Source organism: Rana temporaria, chromosome 1, assembly GCF_905171775.1.
Source record: "Rana temporaria chromosome 1, aRanTem1.1, whole genome shotgun sequence".
NCBI lineage: Eukaryota > Metazoa > Chordata > Amphibia > Anura > Ranidae > Rana > Rana temporaria.
Genome location: NC_053489.1, coordinates 386,319,729 through 386,345,012, shown reverse-complemented (window position 1 = coordinate 386,345,012; position 25,284 = coordinate 386,319,729). Strand labels below are relative to the sequence as shown.

The following is a 25,284-nucleotide window of genomic DNA, read 5'->3' as shown; positions in this document are numbered from 1 at the left end:
GCTGGCTTTTTCCAGGCTTTGGCTAGTGTTAGTTTGGCACCTAAAAGGATAAAGAAAATCAAGCGTTGCGTATTCCTGGACACTGCCTGAACTGGAAAGTTAAGAAGGGCAATTTGGGGAGATGTTGGAATGGGGGCTTTGGTAATCTTGTGTAACCAGGAAAATACTTTGTTCCATAAAGTCCTAATTCTGGGGCATCTCCACCATACATGTGCCATGTCTCCTCTGAGGTTACACCCCCGAAAACATAAGGGGGATGTCGCCGGGTACATCCGCGAGATGGAAGAGCTTTGCCTCAAAGAAAGAAATCAAATTTGTCTGACAACTTCTGTCTTTCATGAATTCATGCTGTCTGTTACTTAAAATATAATTATCTTCCTAACTATAGAAGTTAAACTAACAGTACACCAGAAGGAAATTTTCCTTCTCTGTTTGGATATAGTTTGTGCTGTGTTTACCTCTCAACCACTGCCTCCATTAAAAACACTGATGCCGCGTACAGACGATCATTTTTCAGCATGAAAAAAACGTTTTTCAAAAACGTCATTTAAAATGATCATGTTTCTAATCTTTTTTTAGGTTCTGATAAACGACAAAAATAGGTAGAATAATACGTATCGGCCTAAACTGAGGAAAAAAAATGTATATATGTTTTTGGGGGATATTTATTATAGCAAAAAGTAAAAAATATTGAATTTTTTTCAAAATTGTCACGATATTTTTGTTTATAGCGCAAAAAATAAAAACCGCAAAGGTGATCAAATACCACCAAAAGAAAGCTCTATTTGTGGTAAAAAAAGGACGTCAATTTTGTTTGGGAGCCACATCGCACGACTGCGCAATTGTCTGTTAAAGCGACGCAGTGCCGAATCGCAAAACCTGGCCTGGGCATTTAGCTGCCTAAAGGTCCGGGGCTTAAGTGATTAAAGTGCCGGCGTACGTGTTGTACGTCACCGCGCTTTGCTAGAGCTTTTTTTTAAAACGATGGTGTGTAGGCAACATCATTTTAATGATGAAGTTGGGAAAACGTTGTTTTTTAGACATGCTGAAAAACGAAGTTTTCTTTCATGCTGAAAAATTATCGTGTGTACGCGGCATAAGGGCTTGTGTATTAATTATGAAGTACAAGTAATGCTCATTACTGCGCCTATAGCATTTTATAACGTGTTTTTGAGGCACTGAAAAAGCATTAAGAAAGCTTGCTAAACTCCAATGCAAGTGTTGTTTTTCTAGGGGGAAGTGATGTAGAGGAAATGGTCTACTTTGAGGTGTGTTTAATTGTGGTATAATTTCTGACATTTTGTCATTTCGCTGGACGATAGATTTGTATAATTTGATCTTTTTGACATTTTGGTGTGGTGTAGCTTAAGATAATCATGGAAAGAGTGGCATAGAAGAAAAAGAGAAGGGTGTTTCAGTGGTATACCACTATGGCTAAATGTACCGAAAATTGCTGACAAGGTCGCTTGCTGGCACTGACTTTTGCGGACACCGACCCTTTGCTAGCACAAAAAGCTTTGCCACTGGCAATAATGCTTAATGCCTGTGCTCCTGTCTGGCAATGTCAGTATTGCTAGTTGACTTAATACTTTTACTTGAAACAGAAGCAAATGGTGTTACCACACAGTTGCTCTGTACTAAGAGTATGTGGCTGGAGCTGCTCTGTCCTAGTTCTCTATTATTTCCCAGTGCATTGTGGGATACAGAAACCTCCACTGTCCCAGCACCCAGCTACTGTAACACTTTATAAATGTATCCTTACAGCAAGGAAGCCGTCATTGTAGCTTATGTTTGATCTGTAGGTGCCATGGTGCTACATATATGATCAGTTATGACACCAGCCATTCAATGGCTTGACAGTTGAGCAACTGTGACAGTTATAAATCAAAGCCTGTTTAAAAGCGGAGTTCCACACAAAAGGACTCCTCACCCCTTACATGCCACATTTGGCAGGTAATTTTTTTGGTGGGGATTGGATACCTAGTTTTGACAGGTACCCAGCTCCCAATTCCGCTCCACCGCCTAAGCGACTTGAGGGGAAGTTCTCCTTTCCCTCTCCCTCCCTGCAATTTTCTGGAACACGTCGCATGTCCCAGAAGATTGCTCGCCCATTGAGGAGGCGCAGCATGAATCGCATCAGGCTGTGAAGCCCTTATCAGTCCTCAACATCCCTGCGGGTTGAGCTTTAACCTGTGCCTCCCCACTACACAGGGTACTAAACAATGGCAAGTGTCATGAATCAGATGTGATCAGAACTGTGTGTACTGCACAAGTGAACCAGACGTATATAGGGGAAGAAAGTAATAATTTATTAAGAAATGTGAATAATATGTAAACCCAACCACCTCCAATATCTCACAGTGCACAACAAACCAATCTAAGACAAGACCCCAAAATAACAACAATCAGACGAATATATATATATAGCCAAAAGGGAATACCAGAATCGTAGTCTCAGCTAAGCCAGGGTCATAACAGGAGATTAGCAAATGGGGGACAAAGAGCAACGGACAGGGAGAGGGTGAAAGGGATCAGACAGCAGGGCAGGGATACAGGACTGACAGGAACAGGTACATATATGTTTGGGATCAGGTTCAGGTAACAGGTTCAGGTAACAGGGTTAACAGATCAGGGCACAAGACGAAGTCAAGGCAAGGTATATGTGAACTTGCCAGGTTTTTATACCATTACCTGCTATCAGGTTCAGGTGATGCCTAACTGCAGGAGGAGATATCTGCTCCATACTGCCAGGATCCACCCGCTGGTGGACACCAGTACTGCGGCCCAAAGATCACATAACACCAGCAGGGAAAGGCTCTCCTGACAGTTCCAAACTGCCAGGAGACACCTGCTGGTGGACATCAGTACTGCACGCCAAATATCAGAAAGTATTACCAGAGGGTGGAACCTTTCCTGACAGCAAGTCTTTCTTCACACATAGAGCAGGTCTCCCAATCGGGTTTATTTCGAATTCACCAGGATTTGTCCCATAGCCAGCCTCTCTTTCACATTAACAGTCTTACCCTACCCCTTGGCAGGTGTTGCAATCCTAATTTGAGAGCCCTGTCTTTTCTCTACTGCATGCAACTAAATTACAGCCTTTCTGGATTCTCCAACACCCCCTGCAGACTAAACAGGTTTACTGTTGCCAGGGGTACCAACAGACCCAAACACTTGGTCATACCCCTTTCAGAATGCTGGATGCTGAGCCACCTTTCCTGGGCCAACCACTTCACACAAGCGGCCACAATATGAAACTCTGAGTTTCCATGTAGCAACTCTTTCAAATTCCATCAGGAAGTCCTTGGCCTCCTTAGTAGGAAACATTGGCTGCATAAGGTTAGATGCCACTATCTTAACTTCTCATGCTGCACCCCACGCTTTATCCCAGGTCCATTTGAACCAGTACTCCATCGTTTTAAACACTGGTGGACTCTCTAGCCTGGCCATTGCCGAAGGAGAAAACCTCTAAGTCAAACACGCTGCATTTACACCTCCTTAAAGGGCTTCTCCCTTCTTGCAGACACACCACCCACTACATGCAATGTTTTTTGGCTCTCCCACACAGGGCATTAACAGTTCCTGACAGGTACTCACTTCTTGCGTGAGGATTTGGATAATTCCACTGCTTGTTTTGCCCACTTGTGATGTTTGGGGCAATTTAACTCAGTGATAAAAGTAGTTTTCTTGAGCCCATGCCAGTCCAAACTGTGGTTTTAAGCCTTGCCAGCCCACTTTTATTTAACAAACTTAAGTTTAGCAGAAACAGTTGCTCATGCAGGGGATTTTCTCCATCAAAACAGGCAACAAAAAATGCCAAGCCACCTGGCGCTTTCTTCAGAAGAGTCAAAAGGCACTGTACACCCTTGTGGACAGACAATAGGTTTTCGAATATGGCTTCTGCTGCACTTATCTCTCAAGTTCAGAGCTTGTCAGGCTTGCTAGTAGTGAATCTTCGAAGTGTTGCTTTAAACTGCAGCAATAACCAATATTTCTTCAAAGGGTTTTAAATACCTCCCTTTGATAATTGTAACGAGTGATTAAATGTGTGACCTGTGTTTAGGTCTGTGTTTGGGTCTAAGTAGGGCTCTCCAGTCACTCTGCTGGCCTGTCAAAAAGCTGGTTTAATCTGTCTCATAGGGCAACCTCTGCTTTGAAACTAGATTGTTATATCTTATTATTGCTGGGTAGAGGATGATTTTTCAGTACAACATCTTTTAAGGTACAAGTTCTATACTAACTAGCCTGTAAAGGAAAGATGTGTATACTTAGCTATTCTCAGGGCACTCTGGTCCATTCACGTGATCTCCCCAACGGCTAGCATCTGGGAGAGGAGAGGACGGATGGAATGCCTGGCATAGGCATCCATTATTAGCTGTCCCTCTTCTCCCCTGAAGCTGTCTCTGGGAGCTGATCACATGATCGGACTGGAGCGCCCAGGCAATTGGTAAATATACACATGTTTCCTCTACAGGCTAGTTAGTATAGGCCTTAAAAATTTCTCACTAGTTTGTGTTTCCATAAACTGCTCGTATGAAAGCTTTCATAGGGCAAGTAGCTGTTTACCTCTTTGGGTTTTCTATAGATCTGGGAAGGAATGCTACTATCCTCAATCAACTGGACCTGACAATTTGAACAGAGTTCAAATTGTCTAGTGTAGAAGTAAAGAGTATCATGCATAAATCTGAACCTGCATTTTATATATGGAGTAGTAAAGCACATACCTGTCATTTAATACAATACAACCTCTCTCCCTAAAAAACAGCTTGGCCACAAACTGTACACATTTTGCATCCATTGCTACCCCTGAATTTTTTACAAAAAAGTTAATATGGAACACAAAATAACTATTTTTAAAAATAATGTCCAAACGTTTTAAAATTACTTCATGTAAAGGACATTTTGAATGTTACTCCATGTTTAAAAAATATTAGGTTGTGTCTGTGACTTTCTGATGGGAAATATTAGTATACAGCAATTCTGCATCACATGTAGCCAAAAAGGTTTTAGTAGGTAATGGTAATTCCTCCAAACCGTGAAAAAAAAAATCAAAACCTGAGGTAGCAAAAAAATAAACATAATTGCACTAATTTTCAGTTAAAGAGTAACTCCACCTTTGTTGAGAAAAACAACATTCCCCTCTGGGTGATCTATGTACATTGCAGGGATTTTAACAAATGTTGTTGCAGATTCCTACATTTGTTATTCTGAAATAATAGCTAGTTGTCTGTATCCATATGTTAAGTTAATTTGTATGGGAGTAGTTTTATCATTATCAATTGATAATGATAAAACTACTCCCGTACACATTCACGGTATCAGATTTTGAGCATCCCCTGCAACAAAACCAATTAATTAGCAACAAAACTAATTATCTGCTGCGCCTGCAGGGCTTTAATGAGGAAACTTGTAGGGTCTGCATCCCTTTAGACATGATTTCTTCATGAGAGTACCTCACCCAAAACTGGTTTTGTTGCAGGGGATACTCAAAATCTGATTTGTATCTTAGTGCAGACTTCTGGGAAAAATTCAGTAAGCCAATCACACCAGCAGGAAATTACATTTCTGGAGGGGGGGGGTGGCATTCTGTACACCATTTGTGTACAGAATGTCTTCAGGTAGCCATATTGCCTTGCATTCTACAGAAAATTACAGGGCTGCAGATTGAAAAGGAAAAGTCTTTTTTTTTTCACACAAAAGTGGAGTTAACTGTTAAGTCGCCTATTCCTGAAACAATTAGTTATGTAGGTGGTCTGATACGCCATTTTTATATGGCAACATATAAAAGAATAGGATGATGGGAGGGTGGACCATTAAAAATTCAAATTCTGTGAAGTGATCTCCTCCATCTGCATTTCTTGTAAGCAATTTCTTCTTGCAGAGATTAGTAGGATTAGTGGATATCTGCCTATAATGTGTTGTTAGCCTGGTGCATCACTTCTCAAGCATAGATCTCACTGAGTCCAACTATGATGTTACCTCCTTTGTTCGCTTCTTTAATTTTAATGTCAGTCTTGCTGGAGGATTGTGCAATGCAACTAAGTTGCACCCCATTGTATTCTGATTTTACACGCTTCTTACAGGCAAGATCATAAAACAGTTTAAGGGCTAGGTTGACCGCTGGCCACGGGAAATGCAAAATCGTTTTGCAGCTGGCGTTCAAAACATTCCTATCCTTAGGACAATTTTTCTGCCTTCAGGAGAGGGAGGTTGAACCTCCCCTAACCGCAGCAGCCTCTGATCTCACTTATAAAAGCCTATGTGTGCATGGCTTTATGTAGTTAAGTTTAGGAGCTTTGGGAAAAAAACAGCAAAAGCTCCTAAACTAATATTTACTGATTTAGAATTAAAAAAAGAGTACACCACACACAGGATGGGCTACGGGTGTCTGTGATAGTGCAGTGCCACGTCCTAAATATGTTGAAATAGCAATTTTTGGAAATGAACAAAAATTGACTTTATAGGCACCAATTATAAAAATATGAATACGTTTTATTGATACAATGCCCAAAAGGGTTATTGGACCAACATCACAGTAAATGCATATAAAAACATTAAAACAGAAAGATTAACACAGAAACAACTGTATTAAACAACAAAAAAAGATTATCCAATAATGATCCAAAGGGAGCAACAAATCTCGTGGGAGATATAATGACTGTCATACATGATAGATCACAAACAAGCTTGACATGTTTCGCGGAGACCGCTTCTTCGGGAGCTAGCAATATTTCATCCAAGATACTGGATAGGATTTCATCAATTTATATTTTCAGACAGAAATAGAGTTGTAATGATTAGTAGGATATATTCAGACCATGGCCCGGGTGAATTGAATATAAGAGGATGGCAGCAAACCAAAACCATAAGAGAGACAACTGTCCCATAGATTTAGAAAGTAAGTCTAAGATCAGTAGGGGCTAAAGGTCACCATGCTGGCTGCATCATTGATGAGAATCATCGAGAGAGCATTCAAAGAGAGAGTCTGAGGTATAGTGACCGACTGTAGGTATCTTTGTCATCTGCTAGCGTGGTCTCAGCAAAAAGCGTGGTCTCCGCAAAACATGTCGAGCTTGTTTGTGATCTATCATGTATGACAGTCATTATATCTCCCACAAGATTTGATGCTCCCTTTGGATCATTATTGGATAATCATTTTTTTGTTGTTTAATACATTTTTTTCTGCGTTAATCTTTCTGTTTTAATGTTTTTATATGCATTTACTGTGATGTTGGTCCAATAACCCTTTTGGGCATTGTATCAATAAAACGTATTCATATTTTTATAATTGGTGCCTATAAAGTCCATTTTTGTCCATTTCCAATAATTGCTAATATTTACTGATATTGAAGAAAAGTATGGTTGTAGAAGATTTCTAAACATCTGGACCCTTTGTCAAACCCTGTTGGGTATAATTCTGCTGTTCCAAGTATAATAAATCTTGAAAAACGTTATTCACAGTCATGGTTTTGGGTTTACATCGATTCTTTTCTCACTATTACTCCTTCACCTGCACCCAGCAATTTAATTTTTCGTCTTTTTCCTTTGCTTTTTTAGTTCAATCAAATTTTATTTACTTTCACCAATGTTTTGCTTTTTTTACAGTGATGTATAGGTGAGTACTTTTGGTGCACTCTCATTAGAAAAGGGTAGTACATGGTAAGAATACACAATTTTATGTGCAAACTGCACTGGCCTGTAGATATTCATTTTATCATGTATGTCTTTCTAAAATAGTGGATTTATATGTGTCTTGATTATTATAAGGATATATACTGTATATAATACGATTATAATACGATCCTCTGAGACTTTTTGGATGGATGAAATTATTTCAAACAGACGGTCTGTTTTATGTTTAACCACTTCGTTACTGAGCCTGTTTTTCAGATTCAGTGTTTACGAGACTAAAACAGTTTTTTTTGCTAGAATATTACTTAAAACCCCCAAACATTATATATATTTTTTTTTCTGACACCCTAGAGAATAAAATGGCAGTCATTGCAATACTTTTTGTCACACCGTATTTGCGCAGCGGTCTTACAAGCGCACTTTTTTTGGAAAAAATTCACTTTTTTAAATTAAAAAATAAGACAACAATAAATTTGGCCCAAATTTTTTATATATTGTGAAAGATAATGTTACGCCGAGTAAAATGATACCCAACATGTCATGCTTAAAAATTGCGCCCGCTCGTGGCATGGCGTCAAACTTTTACCCTTAAAAATCTTGATAGGCGACGTTTAAAAAATTCTACAGGTTGCATTTTTTGAGTTACAGAGTAGGCCTAAGGCTAAAATTATTGCTCTCGCTCTAACGATCGCGGCGATACCTCACTTGTGTGGTTTGAATACCGTTTTCATATGTCGGCTCTACTCGCGTATACGTTTGCTTCTACGCGTGAGCTCGTCGGGACGGGGCGCTTTAAAAAAATTTTTTTTTGCTTTTCGCATTTATTTTTATTTATTTTAGAATTTTTAACACTGAAAAAAAAAATTATCACTTTTATTCCTATTACAAGGAATGTAAACATCCCTTGTAATAGAAAAAAGCATGACAGGTCCTCTTAAATATGAGATCTGGGGTCAAAAAGACCTCAGATCTCATATTTGGGCTTAAATGCAAAAAAAAAATAAAAAATTTGGAAATGTCATTTTTTCAAATGACAAAAAAAAAAAATGTCTCTTTAAGAGGCTGGGCGGGACTGACGTTTTGACGTCACTTCCGCCCAGCAGAGCTATGGGGGACGGGCGAAGGAGATTTTTCCTTCAGTCTTGTCCCCGCTCAGCTGCCGGACACATCCGATCCCCTCCGCCGCTACCGACGGCTCCGGTAAGCGGCGGAGGGCGCGGGACAGCGGCGGGAGGGGGGGGGCCCTCTCCCGCCACCGATAACGGCGATCTCGCGGCGAATCCGCCGCGGAGACTGCCGTTATCGTGTACAGAACCGTCGGCACTAAAGATGGATACCTCAGTTGTGGCAGCAGCTGCTGCCGTTACTGAGATATCCATCTTTAAACACAGGACGTATTTTGACTATGGGCTTAAGGGGGATATATTTCTGCTAATGTTGTTTGTTGATAACTACCGGTATACTATTCATGTAATATTTCCTTTGTTATTATTTAGGGCATGTGATAATGTTTGAAACAACATAGTTGGTATATATTCTTTTATAAATATTTTACATACGTTTTGTTTAGTTTCTATTTGTTTTGGATATATTTTTTTTCCTTGTATCCTCCCTGTTTTTTAAGATATTCCCCATTTATTATGTCTAAAGTGTTTATTACATTAATCAAGCTTTAATAATGTCTATGTGTAGAAGGACAGATATTACCACGTGGACCTACTAATTTGGCAGTTATTTATGATACTGAAGAACATATGTTTTTTGAGGTGGTCAGTCAAGGAGACCTTTTGCTGAAATTATGTAAAATTTTCTTTAAATTTGTGATTTTTCTCTTTATCGCAACACTGAAACAATTTTTCTGGTACAATACATGACTTATGCCACGTACACACGATCGGTCAAATCGATGAGAACGGTCTGATGGACCGTTTTCATCGGACCAAACCGATCGTGTGTAGGCCCCATCAGTTATTTATTCATAGGTTAAAAAAAGGCCATCTTGTTTTAAATTTAACTGATGGATACCTAACCGATAGAAAAAAAACGATCGTTTGTAGGCACGTCCATCGGTTAAAAATCCATGCATGCTCAGAATCAAGTCGACGCATGCTTGGAAGCATTGAACTTTGTTTTTTTCAGCATGCCGTTGTGTTTTACGTCACCGCGTTCTGACACGATCGTTTTTTTAACCGATGGTATGTAGGCACGACTGACCATCAGTCAGCTTCATCGGTTAACCTGGGGTTTATTATTTACTTATTTCTCACTTTGGGTCTCAGTAGATGAAATTAAACCAGGAAACCTGTAATAAAAAAAAACCTACATGTTTAAAAAAATTGTATAAGCTGCCTTCCCAGTGTAAAAACACTCTGATAAAGAAACAAATGTGCATATATGTGCACATATGTCAAAAATAAATACTTGTATGTGAAAATACTCTGATATCCAAAATAAATGCTTATATTCATATATCCCAGATATACATCCTTAATACAATATGATCAACACATTTACAAAAAAAATAATATAAATATAATATTCCACCATAAAAATATATGTTCCACCATAAAAAATATCAGATGTGTATATCAAAAAATTCAGTCCAAAAACCATTTAATATAAAGTCTTCTTGTGTTTTGTAATCTTGTAAATCTTTGTAAACTCTCTTCAGTGTGTACTTCACTACAAGTATAAATATGCACACACCCCATAAGTTGGAATGCCTAAATAACGCACTAGACCAATTGGATCTTTTTTTAAACGGTCACTTGTGTAATGGTTGTGTGCATTGATCCCATGAAAAGCTGTATGTGACATCCATTTTGTCAGGTCTCAGACATGTTTGTCATAATAACACACTTCAAAAGAGCCTGCTATCCCAACTTCGCCTGCTTTCCCAACAGCTAAATTAGTTTTGGGAGGATGTCTGTTAGTTTCTGCTGACCAGACCCATTGTAAAACTATGATCACATCCTTCAGTTCTTTCACCCATGGTTCTCTCAAGGTCATACGTGACTATGCTAGCACAGGATGCAGAGGATGAGATAGCAGCCAGATCCCTCCTGGGTGTCAGGCCCATCTGATATACTCTGTGTTTGGTATCACTTGACATAAAGTTGAATGCTGAACAATAATCTACCAGTTTCTAGCACATATTGGAAGATCTTAATATAAAATAATGTGTAAAAGAGGGCTATGATTCAGTCAAACACTTTGGCCACTCCTTAGACACCTAGTTGGTCAGATGGCATCTGTCAGCACCCCTTTGATCCCTGAGAAAAGTGGCATGCCAGGACAGTTTGACAGTTCTCATGTACCATCAACCAAGGAACATCTGTCAAGTTATGAGAAACAATAACACCTTGCTCGTTGAATGAATTCTGCTGAAACCAGGACATTGCAAGTATCCTTCCTTTTCAACCGTTTTTTATTACTTTTGTTACAGTGAAGGAAAAAGGTATTTGATCTGCTGATTTTGTACATTGGCCCACTGACAAAGAAATGACGGGGTCGATAATTTTAATGGTTTATTTTGAGAGACAGAACAACAAAAACATCAAGAAAAAAGTTATTCCACTCATTAAAATGCAAATCAATTTATAAGTATTTGAGCCCCTATCAATTAGTAAGATTTATGGCTCCTAGGAGTCCTCTATAGAGGTAACCAGCTGAGATTAGGAGTACTCTCTTAAAGAGTGCTCCTAATCTCAGCTGGTTACCTGTATAAAAGACACCTGTTCACAGAAGCAATCATTCAGATTCCAATCTCTCCACCATGGCTAAAACCTCATACACATGACCGGTTTTCCCGGCACGAAAACTGCCAGGAGAGCATTTGGCCGGGAATCCCGGCCGTGTGTATGCTCCCTAGCAGTTTTCCTGACAGGAAAACTGCCTGGGAAAAGTAGAGAACCTGCTCTCTATTTTTCCATCGGGATTGCCGACAGGGTGTTTCCTGCCGAGAAAAACGGACGTCTGTATGCTTCCCTGTTCCATTGGAAACCCGCGCATGCTGGGTAAGAGTTTGACGCATCCGTGGTAGCATACAAGTTTAGTGTGGGGTGTAGCAAGATGGCGGCGACTGCATCTAATGTGATGAGCGCTGGCTCGTCGTAGTCGATGACGTCACCGCGTTCTTGCCATTCAAAAGAATGGCGGGTCTTTTGAATGGCTGTCTGTATGCACGGCAAGCTTGACAGGAATCCTGTCAGGAAAACCGAAGAGTTTTTCCTGATGGGATTCCCGGCCGTGTGTACAGGGCTCTAGACCAAATGGCTGTCCAAGGATGTCAAGGACAAAATTGTGGACCTACACAAGGCTGGAATGGGCTACACGACCAGCGCCAAGCAGCTTGGTGAGAAGGCGACAACAGTTTGTGAAATTTTTTGGAAGAATAAGAAAAATGGAAGAAACACAAAATAACTGTCAATCTCCCTCAGTCTGGGACTCCATGCAAGATCTCACCTTGTGGAGTTTCAATAATAATGAAAACGGTGGGGAAGCAGCTCAGAACTACACGGGAGAATCTTGTCAATGATCTCAAGGCAGCTGGGACCATAGTCACCAAGAAAACACTGACTGAAATCCTGCAGCGTTCGCAAGGTCCCCCTGCTCAAGACAGCACATGTCCAGGCCCGTCTGAAGTCTGCTAATGAACATCTAAATGATTCAGAGAAGAACTGGGTGAAAGTGTTGTGGTCAGATGAGACCAAAATCGAGCTCTATGCTGCCTATGACCTCAAGAACACCATTCCCACAGTCAAACATGTAGGTGGAAACATTGGGACGGATTCACAGACACCTTACGCCGACGTATCTATTGATACGCCGTGTAAGTTCTAGGATGCGCCGTCGTATCTATGCGCCGTATTCAGGAAACAAGATACGCCTGAATTTTGGCTTAATACGACCGACTTAAGTCTCCTACGCCGTCGTATCTTGGGTGCATATTTACGCTGGCCGCTAGGGGCGCTTCCGTTGATTTACGCGTTGAATATGTAAATGACCTAGATACGCCGATTCACGATCGTACTTGCGCCTGTCGCAGTAAGCTACACCATTTACGTAAGGCGTACGTCCGGCGTAAAGTTATCCCACCTAAAGCAGGGGTAAGTCATGTTAAGGTATGGGCCCGGGAACATCGTCGTATTTTACGTTGTTTACGTAAGTCGTACGTGAATGGGGCTGGGCGTAGGTTACGTTCACGTCGTACGCATTGAGCCGTCGTATCTTAGGGAGGATATGCGACGTGATTCTGAGCATGCGTGTGCATGCGCCGTTCGTACGGCCATTCATTACATGGGGTCACGATTCATTTTAATACAACACACCCACTACCTGCCTACTTTGAATTAGGCGGGCTTACGCCGGCCTATTTACGTTACGCTGGCGTAAAAATGGGAGCAAGTGCTTTGTGAATGCTCAGCTTGCCTCTCAATGTTACATCGGCGTATCGCATATGAGATGCGCTACGCCCGCTCAACCATACGCCAAGCTACCTGAATCTGGCCCATTATGCTTTGCAGGTGTTTTTCTGCTAAGGGGACAGGACAACTTCCCTGCCATGTACCGTCAAATCTTGGGTGAGAACCTCCTTCCCTCAGCCAGGGCATTAAAAATGGGATAATTTCTTTGTCAGTGGACAAACATATAAAATCAGCAGGGGGCCAACTACTTTTTTCCCTCACTGTATATTGTCTCTTTATTGCGTGTAACACCCTTTTTCTGTAAATGTTTTATTTGTACAATTTTTTTGCCTTTTCATTATCAAACTTTTTTTGAAAAGTGTTAACCTCTTTAAATGCACTATGCAAACTAAAAATAATCCCTGTCTCTTGAAGAGATACTGTATAGTATACCTCCTCTGAACATTTCTGTCTGTGGTAACAGTGGGGTAGATTCAGAAAGAATTTACGCCGGCGTATCTATTGATACGCCGCGTAAATTCAAATCTGCGCCGGCGTATCTTCTTTCTGTATTCAGAAAGCAAGATATGCCGACATTAGCCTAAGATCCGACTGGCGTAATTCTCTTACGCCGTCGTATTTTAGGGTGCATTCTCACGCTGGCCGCTAGGTGGCCCTTTCGTCGTTTTCAGCGTAGAGTATGCAAAATCCCTAGATACGCCGATTCACAAACGTACGTGCGCCCGGCGGTAGTTTTTTATGTCGTTTGCGTAAGGCTTTTTCCGGCATAACATTGCTCTTGCTTCTATGAGGCGCACGCAATGTTAAGTATGGACTTCATTCCCGCTTCGATTTTTTAATTTTTTACGTTGTTTATGTAAGTCATTCGCGAATAGGACTGGACGTAATTTACTTTCATGTCGAAACCAATATGCCGTTGCGGCGTACTTGGGAGTTCGTACAAAACGTCAATCACGTCAGGTCATCATAGATTTACATAAAACACGCCCCCCTTCCACATTTGAATTACGCGCGCTTACGCTGGCCCCATTTACGGTACGCCGCCGCAACTTACGGAGCAAGTGCTTTGTGAATACTGCACTTGCTCCTGTAAGTTGCGGCGGCGTAGCGTAAATACGATACGCTGCGCCACCGTAAGATCAAGCGCAGCTACCTGAATCTAGCCCAGTGTGTGTTACAGAAGTTTATTCTAAAATCATAGTTGGTATTGCCAAGATTATGAGTTTCATCCTTCTCAGTCAAAAGGTGGTGGTGATAGCTTAAAGGGTAATTGCTTAGTTAATGTAGCCCAGTGACAATCACTGTCTGCTGTTGGCACCTAGATTGTGTCCCACGAGCTGCAAAATCTTTGTGCAGGGTGCAGCTGAGAGTGGCATTGTTATGTCAGTGACAGCGCGGTGTGAGATTGAAAAGTCCTTTGTCTCACGCATTGGTGAGGAGGGCAGGGATCCGATATCCACTTTCTTCACAACTTGCACTTGTTTATGTGGGATCTGCTGTGGCCCAAATTAAAAACTGGACATAATAAAAACATAGGTGTAACGGTCACCGTTTACGATATTCCCATTCCATCAACCCAAGACAGCTTCCGACACACCACAATCCAGCAGACACGATCCATAAGAATTCCCTCAGAGAGACGAGACATATGCTCTGTGTTCTGAGTCAAATGAATGAATCTTTAATGGTTAGCTCTCAGCTTTTTATGCAGTACAGGCATGTTACAGTAATCAAAGGAACAAAGGAACTCTCCACCCACACATCACACAATGGGGGGGCTTCAATACACCTTCTCTTAGACAATGACATCCAGTTGAGCTAATCATTAGTCATCCCCCAGACGTCCCGTCTCCGCGATTAGAGGAGGTAATTACTACAGCTTGACAAGTCACATTCCACATACAAAACAGTGTCATTAGCATCACACAATGGAATGTCTAGGAGCAGACGCAATTAACACCTCAAAAGCATGTGTCCCCCCATTGAATGAAAACACTCCACTTGGAGTCAGACTTTAACAACCTGTAAAATTCCACGATATCCTGCAAAACATGAATTATCAGTAATGTCCCATCTCATGTAATTTATAATTAATATTTCTCAGTCACCCTAAGCCCAAAAGGGGCACAGGATGACCCTAGACCCAAGAGTCATTAGTGACACTGGCACAGGAGTACCCCTCATCCTTCAACAGTCTCTGGGTGTCATGGGTCATTCTGTTACAATAGGTATTATGCTTATATTAATTTGTGCCTGCTATAGGCACCAAAGAAATTGCATGTGCAATACAAAGGAGCCACGCCACTCCACTCAGCTCTGGAGTCGGTGTGTGTTCCACTTACTGGAAGTGATGCACGTGAGGATCGGTAGTCCCACCTCAAACGTGTTTTTGTTGAAATGATATTGTCAGGAAGCAGACCAGCCACCATATTATTGTAGTCTTAAATTGTATATATTGCTTCCTAATAGGAGGGTGAAGACGGAAAAACTCCACCCACCTGTACTTGTCACTGCACATTGTTTGAGTATGGCTGAAGGTCCAATTGTTCTGGTGATTTATTTAGGCATTCCATCTCACAGGGTGTGTGCATGATTATACTGGAGGTGCAGTACACACTGAAGAAAGTAAATATTACAAAACACAGGAAGGAGACTGTCATTTTATATTAAATTGTTTTTGGACAGATTTTTTTTATATACACATCTAATATTTGTATGATGGGATATTTTTATGGTGGAAAATATATTTTTTATTGTGAAATATTATATTTTTTGTAAATGTGTTTATCATATTGTATTAAGGATGTATATTAAGGATATATAAATATAGTACTGGAAATATAATTAATTCATTTTGGAGATTGGAATATTTTCACATAGAAGTATTTATTTTCTCATATATGCACATTTGTTTAGCGCCCCCTTCTTTTTCAAAGCCTGTAATATGTATCTGACCCCCACAATAATTTAACACAAACATTACATTGTTTCCATTACTGACCGCTATAGCAAGCAATCACAGTCATTACTGAAAGGGGCCACATTTCGTGGCTTATTAACACTATTAGCTTGGCTGCCAAACCAACATTATGTCCTGGGGCATAAAAAGAGGTAGGCTACGAAGCTATTTTTGTTTTGATGTCTTTATCATCTGAAGGCTTATTGCTTTACAGCAAGGGTCTCCTTACTTTTTTAGTTGGAGTGCCACATTGTATATTTTACAAATATTCATAGGCTGAAAAAAAAATCAGTTTTATAAATAAATGAAAGGAATTGAAACAAATAAATACATTTAACTTGGAGCCTTGCTGTAGCTGCAGGGTGGGAGCCAGGGTGCAGAGTAGGTCTGGATGAAGGAAGTTTTGTCCTCCTGTGAATGCTGGGGCAAACATGAGATTGGGGGAAGAAGTTAACTTTTGCTGACCTGAAGTAAAACCTTTGTGACAGCACAGTGGGCCTACTTTGAGGATGTGCCCCTGGCCCTAGAAGGCTGGATTTAGCCCATGGGCCATAATTTGGAGACCCCTGCTATACAGTATTAACCATTTTGCACATCTTAAAAGATTTTACCAATTAAAGAGCATACATTTTTAAATACCAGACTTCGGCATGCCTTAAATACTTGTGTATTGACACTATTGGGCAGTCTACAGAATGAGTTAAGTGTATTTATCAAAATCTCACTCATGCCATTACTGCCACCATTAGCTTTACTGGTTATTAACGCAAAATCAGGTTTGTATGAAGAAATATAACTTTTAGTAAAATATATCACTAGTGATGTTTCTGACAGTAAGTGATTAGTGGTTATTTTCTTTTCTTTTTCTAAACTGCAGTGGAAATAATTGTTAGCTGGGCAACTAGACACTTAGCTCCACTGTTCATGGATGTCCCATTACATTATATGGACCCTTAAAACATTTAAGGGTGGATGTTTAGATTTTTTTTTTAGACTTTACTATATATTCATAAATAAACTTGCACTTACAGCTAAAAATGTATTAAGAATGCAAATGTTTTAAATACATTTAAAATTCAGTCATGAGTAGTATTTGAAGTAAATGTGTGACTTTTAATTGCTGCATTTACAAGTGAAAGACTAGCTCTGATACATTTTGTAACATTGCAAAAAAAAAAAGTTTATACTAACATTAGGCATGTTTGTATTTTTTTCCAGAGGGACTTCTGAACAATGCCAGGGATACAAGTGTCATGGATACTCTACCACTGAATGGTAACCATGTGAACAGTTATAGCATTGCAGCTGGAGGATACCTTACTGACTGCGTGAAAATTATTGACCGTGGCTTTAACCACAAAGAGACTGCCTTAGAAAAAAAAATTTTGAAGGAACTTACTTCTAACTATATACCTTCCTATATGAACAACCATGAGCATTCAAGTGAACAAAGTCGAAATCTGGTGAATAAATTGATAAATAACATAAACAATATAAAAGAGGATGAATCAATTGTCCTTGATGATGCCACCTCTTTTACCAATGATGAGATAATGGGCATAGAACTTATACATGAGGAGTCTGATGCCCCACTGCTGCCCTCACGTGTTTACCCTGCTGACAGTCACCAGCCTCTTAACTTTAACAGGAAAAAGATTCCGCCAGACAACAATGAAAGTTTTTTCCCCTTGTTAAATAATGAGCACACTGACGCAATGCAATCACCAAACAAGGATTCTCTTTATACCAGCATGCCTACATTAACTGGCATCGCTGTTACAGGAAGCATAACCACTAGCACTCAGACTGATTCTTCGCCAGCCAAAACTAGGGATTCAGAAGATTTATACTACAAAAGCATGCCAAATTTGGGCAACCGGAATAACATCCATCAGCTTCACACTTACTACCCTTTAGGACGGGGAAGCAGTGATGGATTCATAGTCTCACCAAACAAAGATGAATCTCCAATTGAAGAAAACTGCAAAGGACCAGCTCACCTTGTCACGAGTCTATAGAATATACAAAGGGGAAAAAAACCTGTTAAACTGTTTTACGATTTACTTTAAGAAATAATATTGTGTGTGCTCCTAAATCTTTATGCTGTAAGACTTTTTTTAAACTGGCATTTTTAGTCCTGTGTACAGGATACCAATGTAATGCTCACATTTTGTTTCTATTTTCATCCCAAAATAGACTTCATTATGTTAATGAAACAAAGCATTTAACGGCACTCTTTGTGGCCTTCTTTATTATGCTGTATAAAGGAACTAGGTGGTGTTTCTAGTTTCTAGATGAGTTATAACGCTCTGACATATTCAGGTCTGGACAACATTAATTTAAAGGGTAATGGTCCATATAAGGTAAACACTGGTGCATACTGCATTTGGCTAAAGTACCTATAAAGAACAACAGAACACCACGCCAAGGAATTTCTTAATCTTGGCAAAGCAATCTGTTTTCTGTTTGGTACCATTGATATGAAAAACACTACTGCCTGCTCAGTTCAGTATTCACCCATGGTTTAGACCAATACACCTTTAAACTGATGACTGACTTATAGCAATCAGAGTTTAAGACAAATCTAATTATATATTTTGGTTGTCAATCAAGGTTGCATTATGCTTCTTTGCGGATGTGATCAAAATATCCAAAGTTAACCAAAATGCAACCAACCCAACATTAAAATGAATTTTAGAATCACATGCTAATTTCATATATTTGTGTTTTGCTGTATTAACCAACTATACCAACAAATTCAAGAAAACTAATGGCAGAAATTTAAAGGTTTTATGTGCTGTACAGATACTAGCATTGCACATGCTTTTTGTTTCTCTGAAATTCGTGTCCCTGTTAATGTAGTGGAAAATAATCAAATTTTTTTTTCTGCTTGTCTTACAAGTTTTGTCTCAAGCAAGAAGCGATTCCCTATGTTTGCCATTTACCTTTAGATTTTATAAAGCAAATGTTCACTTATTAATAAAAAATGAACACAATGATTTTAAAAGTAAAACTTATGGTAAAAAAGGTGTTTTTATTACTATTACAGAAATTATTATTATAGTGACAAACTTAGTTAACAAAAAGTATATAAATTGCCATATATATTACATATTTGCAGAAAACAAACAAACTGATAATGTGATGCTGAAGTATTGCGGTGCTGAATTTCCTAATGTTCAGAAATCACAACTGTGCAGATCTACTCATACTAAACAAAATAAATATTTTTTCTAGGATGTAACCATAACGAGTGCAGCAATGCTTATCATGCCAAAGTTGTATTATTATTTTTTCATTTAAGACTTATATAACCTTTTGAGTGAGCAAAATCACTGTACTGTATTACCTAATGTCACCAGGTCTGTTATTTTCCCTAGTGTCATTATGGCAAGATGAAGAAGGTCCCACATGAACCCTGATGAAGGAATTTGATCTTTCATGTTCTTAAGGTTCTTAAAAGCTTTTTTTATAACTCACGCAAATCCCAACAGATATTGCCAAGGGAGAATTTCATGTTAAAGAAGCTAAATCAGAAGACACATAGACAAGAGGGAAATTTTAAAATTGCAAGATCTGGGTGTGTTTAAAGAGAAATTATAATGGTTTTAGATAAATGTTATATATTTTTTTAAATATAATTTTTTGATATGCATTCTTTATTTGACATTTTTTTTTTCATAATTCTTTATTTAGACTGTCACATCACAAACTTGAAGTTTACAGTTGTCAGTCAGTAGTGTAACAAAATCGTATTGTTGGAGTCAAAAGATATAAAGCAGTCATATAAAATGTGTCAGAAATTTCACAATTTCCAATAGGATACAATTCAGACAGCAAATATACAGTACATGATAATTCAGCATAGTAGTACAAGGTGCATTGCATCTATAATAGAGGGGAAAAGCGGCAAGAATTGAACCGGCATGGTATTAAAAAATAAATAAAAAAAAACAGGTAAGTAAGAGGAGAGAGATGAATGCAATGAGGTGGGTTGATTAAAAAAAAAGAGAGAAGATAAGGATTAAACTGCCTACAGAGTCCATATATGAGTAGGAAAGCTAAATCTCCTCCCTGGGAGGGAAGAAGAGGAAAGGTAGTGGTAGGGATGAAGGGGGTCTATTCATTAGATACACCTGTAAAAAATATATATATATATATATATATATTTACCAGGATGCACCCAAGGCACAGTATTGGCATCTAGCGCTCATTTAACCGGCGCAAATTAACGACACACGCTGCGGAGGCTCAGACTGACACAGGCGGCTGTAGAAAAAGCACCTCAGATGGAAGGCGGACGGCAGCTGTGCGGTGACCGTTTCTAGAGTGGTGAGTCCTCTGGGGGGCTCCTCATCTCTGCGGCAGCTAAGAGGGTGGGGTGTTGTTACCTTGCCTGGAGTCCCTGTGTGTCAGGCGCGTTGGTCAGCATGGCGCCAGAAACGGACGCATCTCCCCCTGAAACACCTGAGTTGGCAACCAGTGCCCCTGCACCCGCTGTATCGGTGGATGCTATGTTGGTGATCCTGGAGGCCTTTGTTGCCAAGGTGGAAGCGACGCGTGGGAACACGGGGGGTTAAAAGCGTCCCCTCCCCCCGTAATCCTCTGGGAGCAACTCTGATGCGGAGCCGGGCCCAGCTGCGGCTCATGGCCCTGGTTCTGATGTGTCTGAGGATGCGGACTGAGACCAGTCGGACAGAAAAGACGTCTTCGGGTCAGCGCACAAGAGGGCTTTGGTAGGTGATCTTATCACCGCAGTGCGAGATACTCTAAAGATGTAAGAGTCTGTGGAAGCAGCAGAGATGTCGGTCCTTTCCGGGTTCCGTAAGCCGACCCGCACTAAGGTGTTTCCTTGTGTGTCTTATCTTTTTTTTAAATCAAAAAGGTGTTTATTATAAAGAGGCCAAAGGGAACAAACATTACAATTGAGCATCCAAAAGAAAAGGCCAAATACAATACATTGACGTTGTACAAAAACAAGGAGCATAATACAACCACAGTATTATTACTGAAATAAGTACCATGCACAACTTCCACCTCGCCCTTCGCTATATCTTCCAAAAGAAGGAACAAAAAGATAAAACAGTAAAACCAAAAAAACAAAAGCAAAACATAAACCCGCTAAAACCTGAAGATACCCGCTAATCATTACTCAAGTCACCCGACCCGTTAACCCCTTGTCCAATGACCTTAAGAATCGTCCGGATCCTAATAATCCGTCTAAGTCCTTAGGACTGTAGCAGCCTGTTAAGAACTAGTTGTGGAGGAGCTACTTCCGGGGAACCCAACCAACACTGCCAAATTTGTTCAAACTTTCTTGGAGATTTTCTATGAGAGTATGTATACCTTTCCCGTATAAGAATCTTATTCACCGCCTGGATCCATTGCCGGCTCACCGGAACTCGGGTAGACAGCCAATATCTCGCCACGAGCTTTCTTGCCAAATATAGTAATCTGATCAGGGCAATATAGGTAGGAGAAGAATACAAGTCCTCGTCCAAACCTCCGAGCAAGCACACCAGTGGATTCACAGGCAACTGAACTTGATATGTAGAATTAATTATCACAACCGCTGCATTCCAATATCTCACAAGTTTGGGGCACCTCCATAGCATATGGAGAAAATCTCCCGGATGAGCCTGACACTTAGGGCATATGGGGGTGTCACGCCTACCCCAGCGATGTAGTTGTACCGGAGTCCTATACACCTGTGGAGAATGAACAAGTGTGACAGCCTCTGTGCCGCTGACACTGACACTAAGGGACCAGCTTGAAATATTTGTTCCCATCTCTCGCCGTCAATGGACCCAATATCTCTCTCCCACTTCTCCCTACAGGGCAGAACATCAGGCGCTTGTATATGAGCTAGCAGCTGTATGTAGGTTCTGGAGATGATACCCCTCTTCACTGTTTCATCAAAGACAGAACCCAGAAATTGGAGTCCTCCAAATGCAGGGATGAACAATTTCTCTGGGATCTAACTGCATGTTTCAGCCTAATGTATAGATAATGGGAATCACCCAATAAAAGGAACTCCTCTTTCAGCCTCTCATAAGATTTAAGATTCACCCCATCAAAGATTTGGAACAAGTATTTGACTCCAGCTGCCTCCTATCGAGAGCAACCACAAAGTTTGACAAGCTCAGCATAAAACCTGTTACGCCAAATGGGTGTACTAGGTAAAAAACCTGTGAGTCCTATTCTCCATTTAATGTTACTCCACAGTATTTTAAAAAGACAGACTGTAGGACACGTTGCAGGGGCAGCAGGGAACCCCATCTCCATATGAGATAATGCAGAATACGAAGTGCCAGGGTCTATGAGTAAAGCTCTAGAGGGGTCAGTCACAGTCGGCCGATTCCACCCTGGTCTTTAGGATACTGTAGGGTAGTAAGTTGTATTCTGGCCACTCTATTGTTCCAAATTAGGGACCTAAATTGGGAGTCAATACGTTGGAACCAGTACTTAGGAATCCACACCGGGGCATTATGTAAGACATACAACAGTTGTGGGGCCCAAATCATCTTGGTCAAATTTACTCGTCCTGTAACAGACAAGGGTAATTTACACCAGGCAGAGCATTTAATTTTAAACTTTTGTAAGAGAGGTTTAATGTTGAGGGACACATAAGCTGTTGGGTCTTTAGTTACAACTATCCCTAGGTATTTAAAAGAGTCAACCAACTGTATCCTGGATACACTGTCCGGCAATTCTGAAGGGAGATCATCCAGCAGGAGAAGCACCGATTTATGCCAATTAATGGCAAAACCAGATAGCTCTCCAAACTGCTCGATTAGTTGCATTGCCACAAGCAGGGATCCATCCGTATCCCCCAGATACAGCAACGCGTCATCAGCGTACAATGACAATTTATCCTCTCTATGCTTCCGTCTAAATCCTACTATGTCAGGTGACTCCCGTATCCTAGAGGCCAAGGGTTCCAATGCAAGGGCAAAAAGCAGGGGTGACAAAGGGCACCCCTGCCTAGTCCCCTGAAACAAAGGGAAGGCCTCCGACAACATATCATTTATTCTAATCCTCGCTGTTGGGGTTGCGTACAAAAGTTTTATCCATTTGATGAAGCCCTCCCCCAGTCCGAATCTATGAAGCACAGCCCAAAGATATTTCCACTCCACGCTGTCAAATGCCTTGGCAGCGTCGAGGGAAAAGATCGCCCTATTTCCCGGATTCTCAACCAGGAGCTGAATGTTCAAGAAAAGCCTCCTGATATTTAATGCCGTGGACCTCGCAGGGATAAATCCAGATTGATCCACATGGACCAATCTAGATATAACCGGAGCCGTGGAGGTGTGTGGCGTGAGAGCGGCATGTGAGGAGTGATGAGAGAAGCGTGTCTTCCACTGCCTAACTGGCCCAAACATGCAGCCTAAAATCCTCTATTCATATCATGGTTTGAACAACCGCCGCTAAGCCTGCTGATCCCTGCTATCAAAACACATGCCCCTTGGAGAAGGGAGAAACAACTCCGTGAGGTTTTAGTGCACTCGCACTCGTCCGTTCTGTTAAGGCTGTGCGGGACCCCCCCTCGTATCCTGTGGGTACACAATCGTAGGCAGGAGCGAGGGATTGGTGGAGGGCGGTCAGCTGACGTGGGGACACGTGACCGCTCCAGCGAACCCCAGAAGAATCTTTGGTGCGCTGCCCGGAGGCTCTATTGTCAACACCTCTCGCTGTGGAGAGCGGAGGGGGGGGGCGTTTTGGACTTGGCAGCGTGGATAGTGAGGCGGGGGGATCTCTGCCTTGGCTCAGCGCAGCTACTACCAATGAGAACGGGAACAATGTACAGTGTACCCTGCAAGAGGAAAAGCCAAAAGGACGGAGTGAGTAACATACATTACTGTGCATGCACATCAGTGAATGAGTGACAATTGCTGTACTGAATTATAGCTTTGCACAGCAGGTCGCACATTGCACGTTACCCCTCAAAAAAGATGAAGTGAGCAACATATGATATTGTGTATGCTTATCAGTATATGAGTGACACCTTAAATTGACTGAACTGAATCATAGCTCTATATAGCAGTCTGCACTTTGCACTTTATCCCTCAAAAAGGACGGAGTGAGCAGCACATGTTATTGAGTATGCACGCCAGTGAAGCAGTGACATCTTAAACTATTTGAACTGAACCATAGCTTTGAATAGCAGTCTGCACATTGCACTTTATTCCTTAAAGGGACGGACAGTTTGCAGTTCGATTGGTGCTAGAGGGGGGCTGTGGAAAACTGCATGTGTGAGTAACCCAAAATAAACATTTCACACTATACGCACTGAACTATGTACTAATCTGCTATTTGAAGGAAAAGAGTCAATCGGTTTTAAGCATCAAGCACTTTATGCATTTTTTCTTCTTTCCCTCTTCTAGATAGAGAGGTGCGAAGTTTGCTCTTTTTCTTTTTTTTTTTTCCCCTGCTTAATTGGGACTGCTTTGGAAGAAAGCTAAAACCAAGGGAGACTATAAAAGCAGGGTGCGGCATTTAAGTACCTAATTATAAAATCTAAGAATCAATAACTCAGCAAAATAGAAACTGGTAACAACTCACATCTCCTATGGGATACGAGTCTTATGGCCATTGTATGATATCAATCACTGGAGGCTGCCTATCCTCTTGAGAGACGCTCATTATATTTTTGGTCCAATTGGCATACACGGGCTAAAAGCCAATTAAAAAGTATCGCCTACTCCTCATTCCGTATGTTTACCATGTCCAAAAATGCGTCTCAGGTAGAGGGGGCTCCTGTTACAAGGTCCACCAAGGACAAGGACAAAGAGAAGGGTAGCCAGGTAGCAGCAGCCAAATTAGATCGCTTTTTCCAACCCCCCAAAGCCCACTACTCACTCCCCAGTTAAGGGGGGAGCGGCTTCTGCTACAGGGCATTCCAAGGATACACCAGCCCTGCTGGCAGACAGGCGGAGTTTGGGGTCAACATCAGTAGTACCCCCTAAAACATTCAACTCGGCTAATTCCACTGGTCCCAAACGCCAACTTAAAGCGGACCTCCCACGACTTAATCGTTTTTTTTTATGGGCTATTCAAATATGTATTAGCACTGCTGTGCTAAACTCACGTTTCCGGTGTCTGGCCGCCCCTCCGCTGTTATTCCGTCCATAATAAATACTTTTATTCTTGTTTGCGTCCCGTGGCCATCTTGGCTTTGGGCGCTCGATTCCCACAAGGAGCTACTTCCTATTTGCGGTGGATGCTGTCCCAGCATCCACCGCTCGATCTCGTGGATGCGCACTGTTG

The 25,284-nt window shown here is 41.0% G+C and overlaps 1 protein-coding gene across 13 annotated transcripts in view; it reads left to right on the top strand.

Moving 5' to 3' along the window:
- The window catches only part of ADGRL3 (adhesion G protein-coupled receptor L3), a 1,059,382-nt gene extending 1,040,121 nt beyond the window's left edge, over positions 1 to 19,261 (top strand). For 6 of the 13 annotated variants that reach the window (XM_040322560.1, XM_040322545.1, XM_040322548.1 and 3 more), the window contains one exon: positions 17,236 to 19,261. In XM_040322560.1, coding sequence (XP_040178494.1) covers positions 17,236 to 18,035 — 800 coding nt within the window. In that variant the 3' untranslated portion in view covers positions 18,036 to 19,261. The remainder of the gene's footprint in view (positions 1 to 17,235) is intronic. The other 7 variants (XM_040322562.1, XM_040322558.1, XM_040322551.1 and 4 more) reach the window with 4 other exon arrangements.
- Positions 19,262 to 25,284: the final 6,023 nt, after the last annotated feature.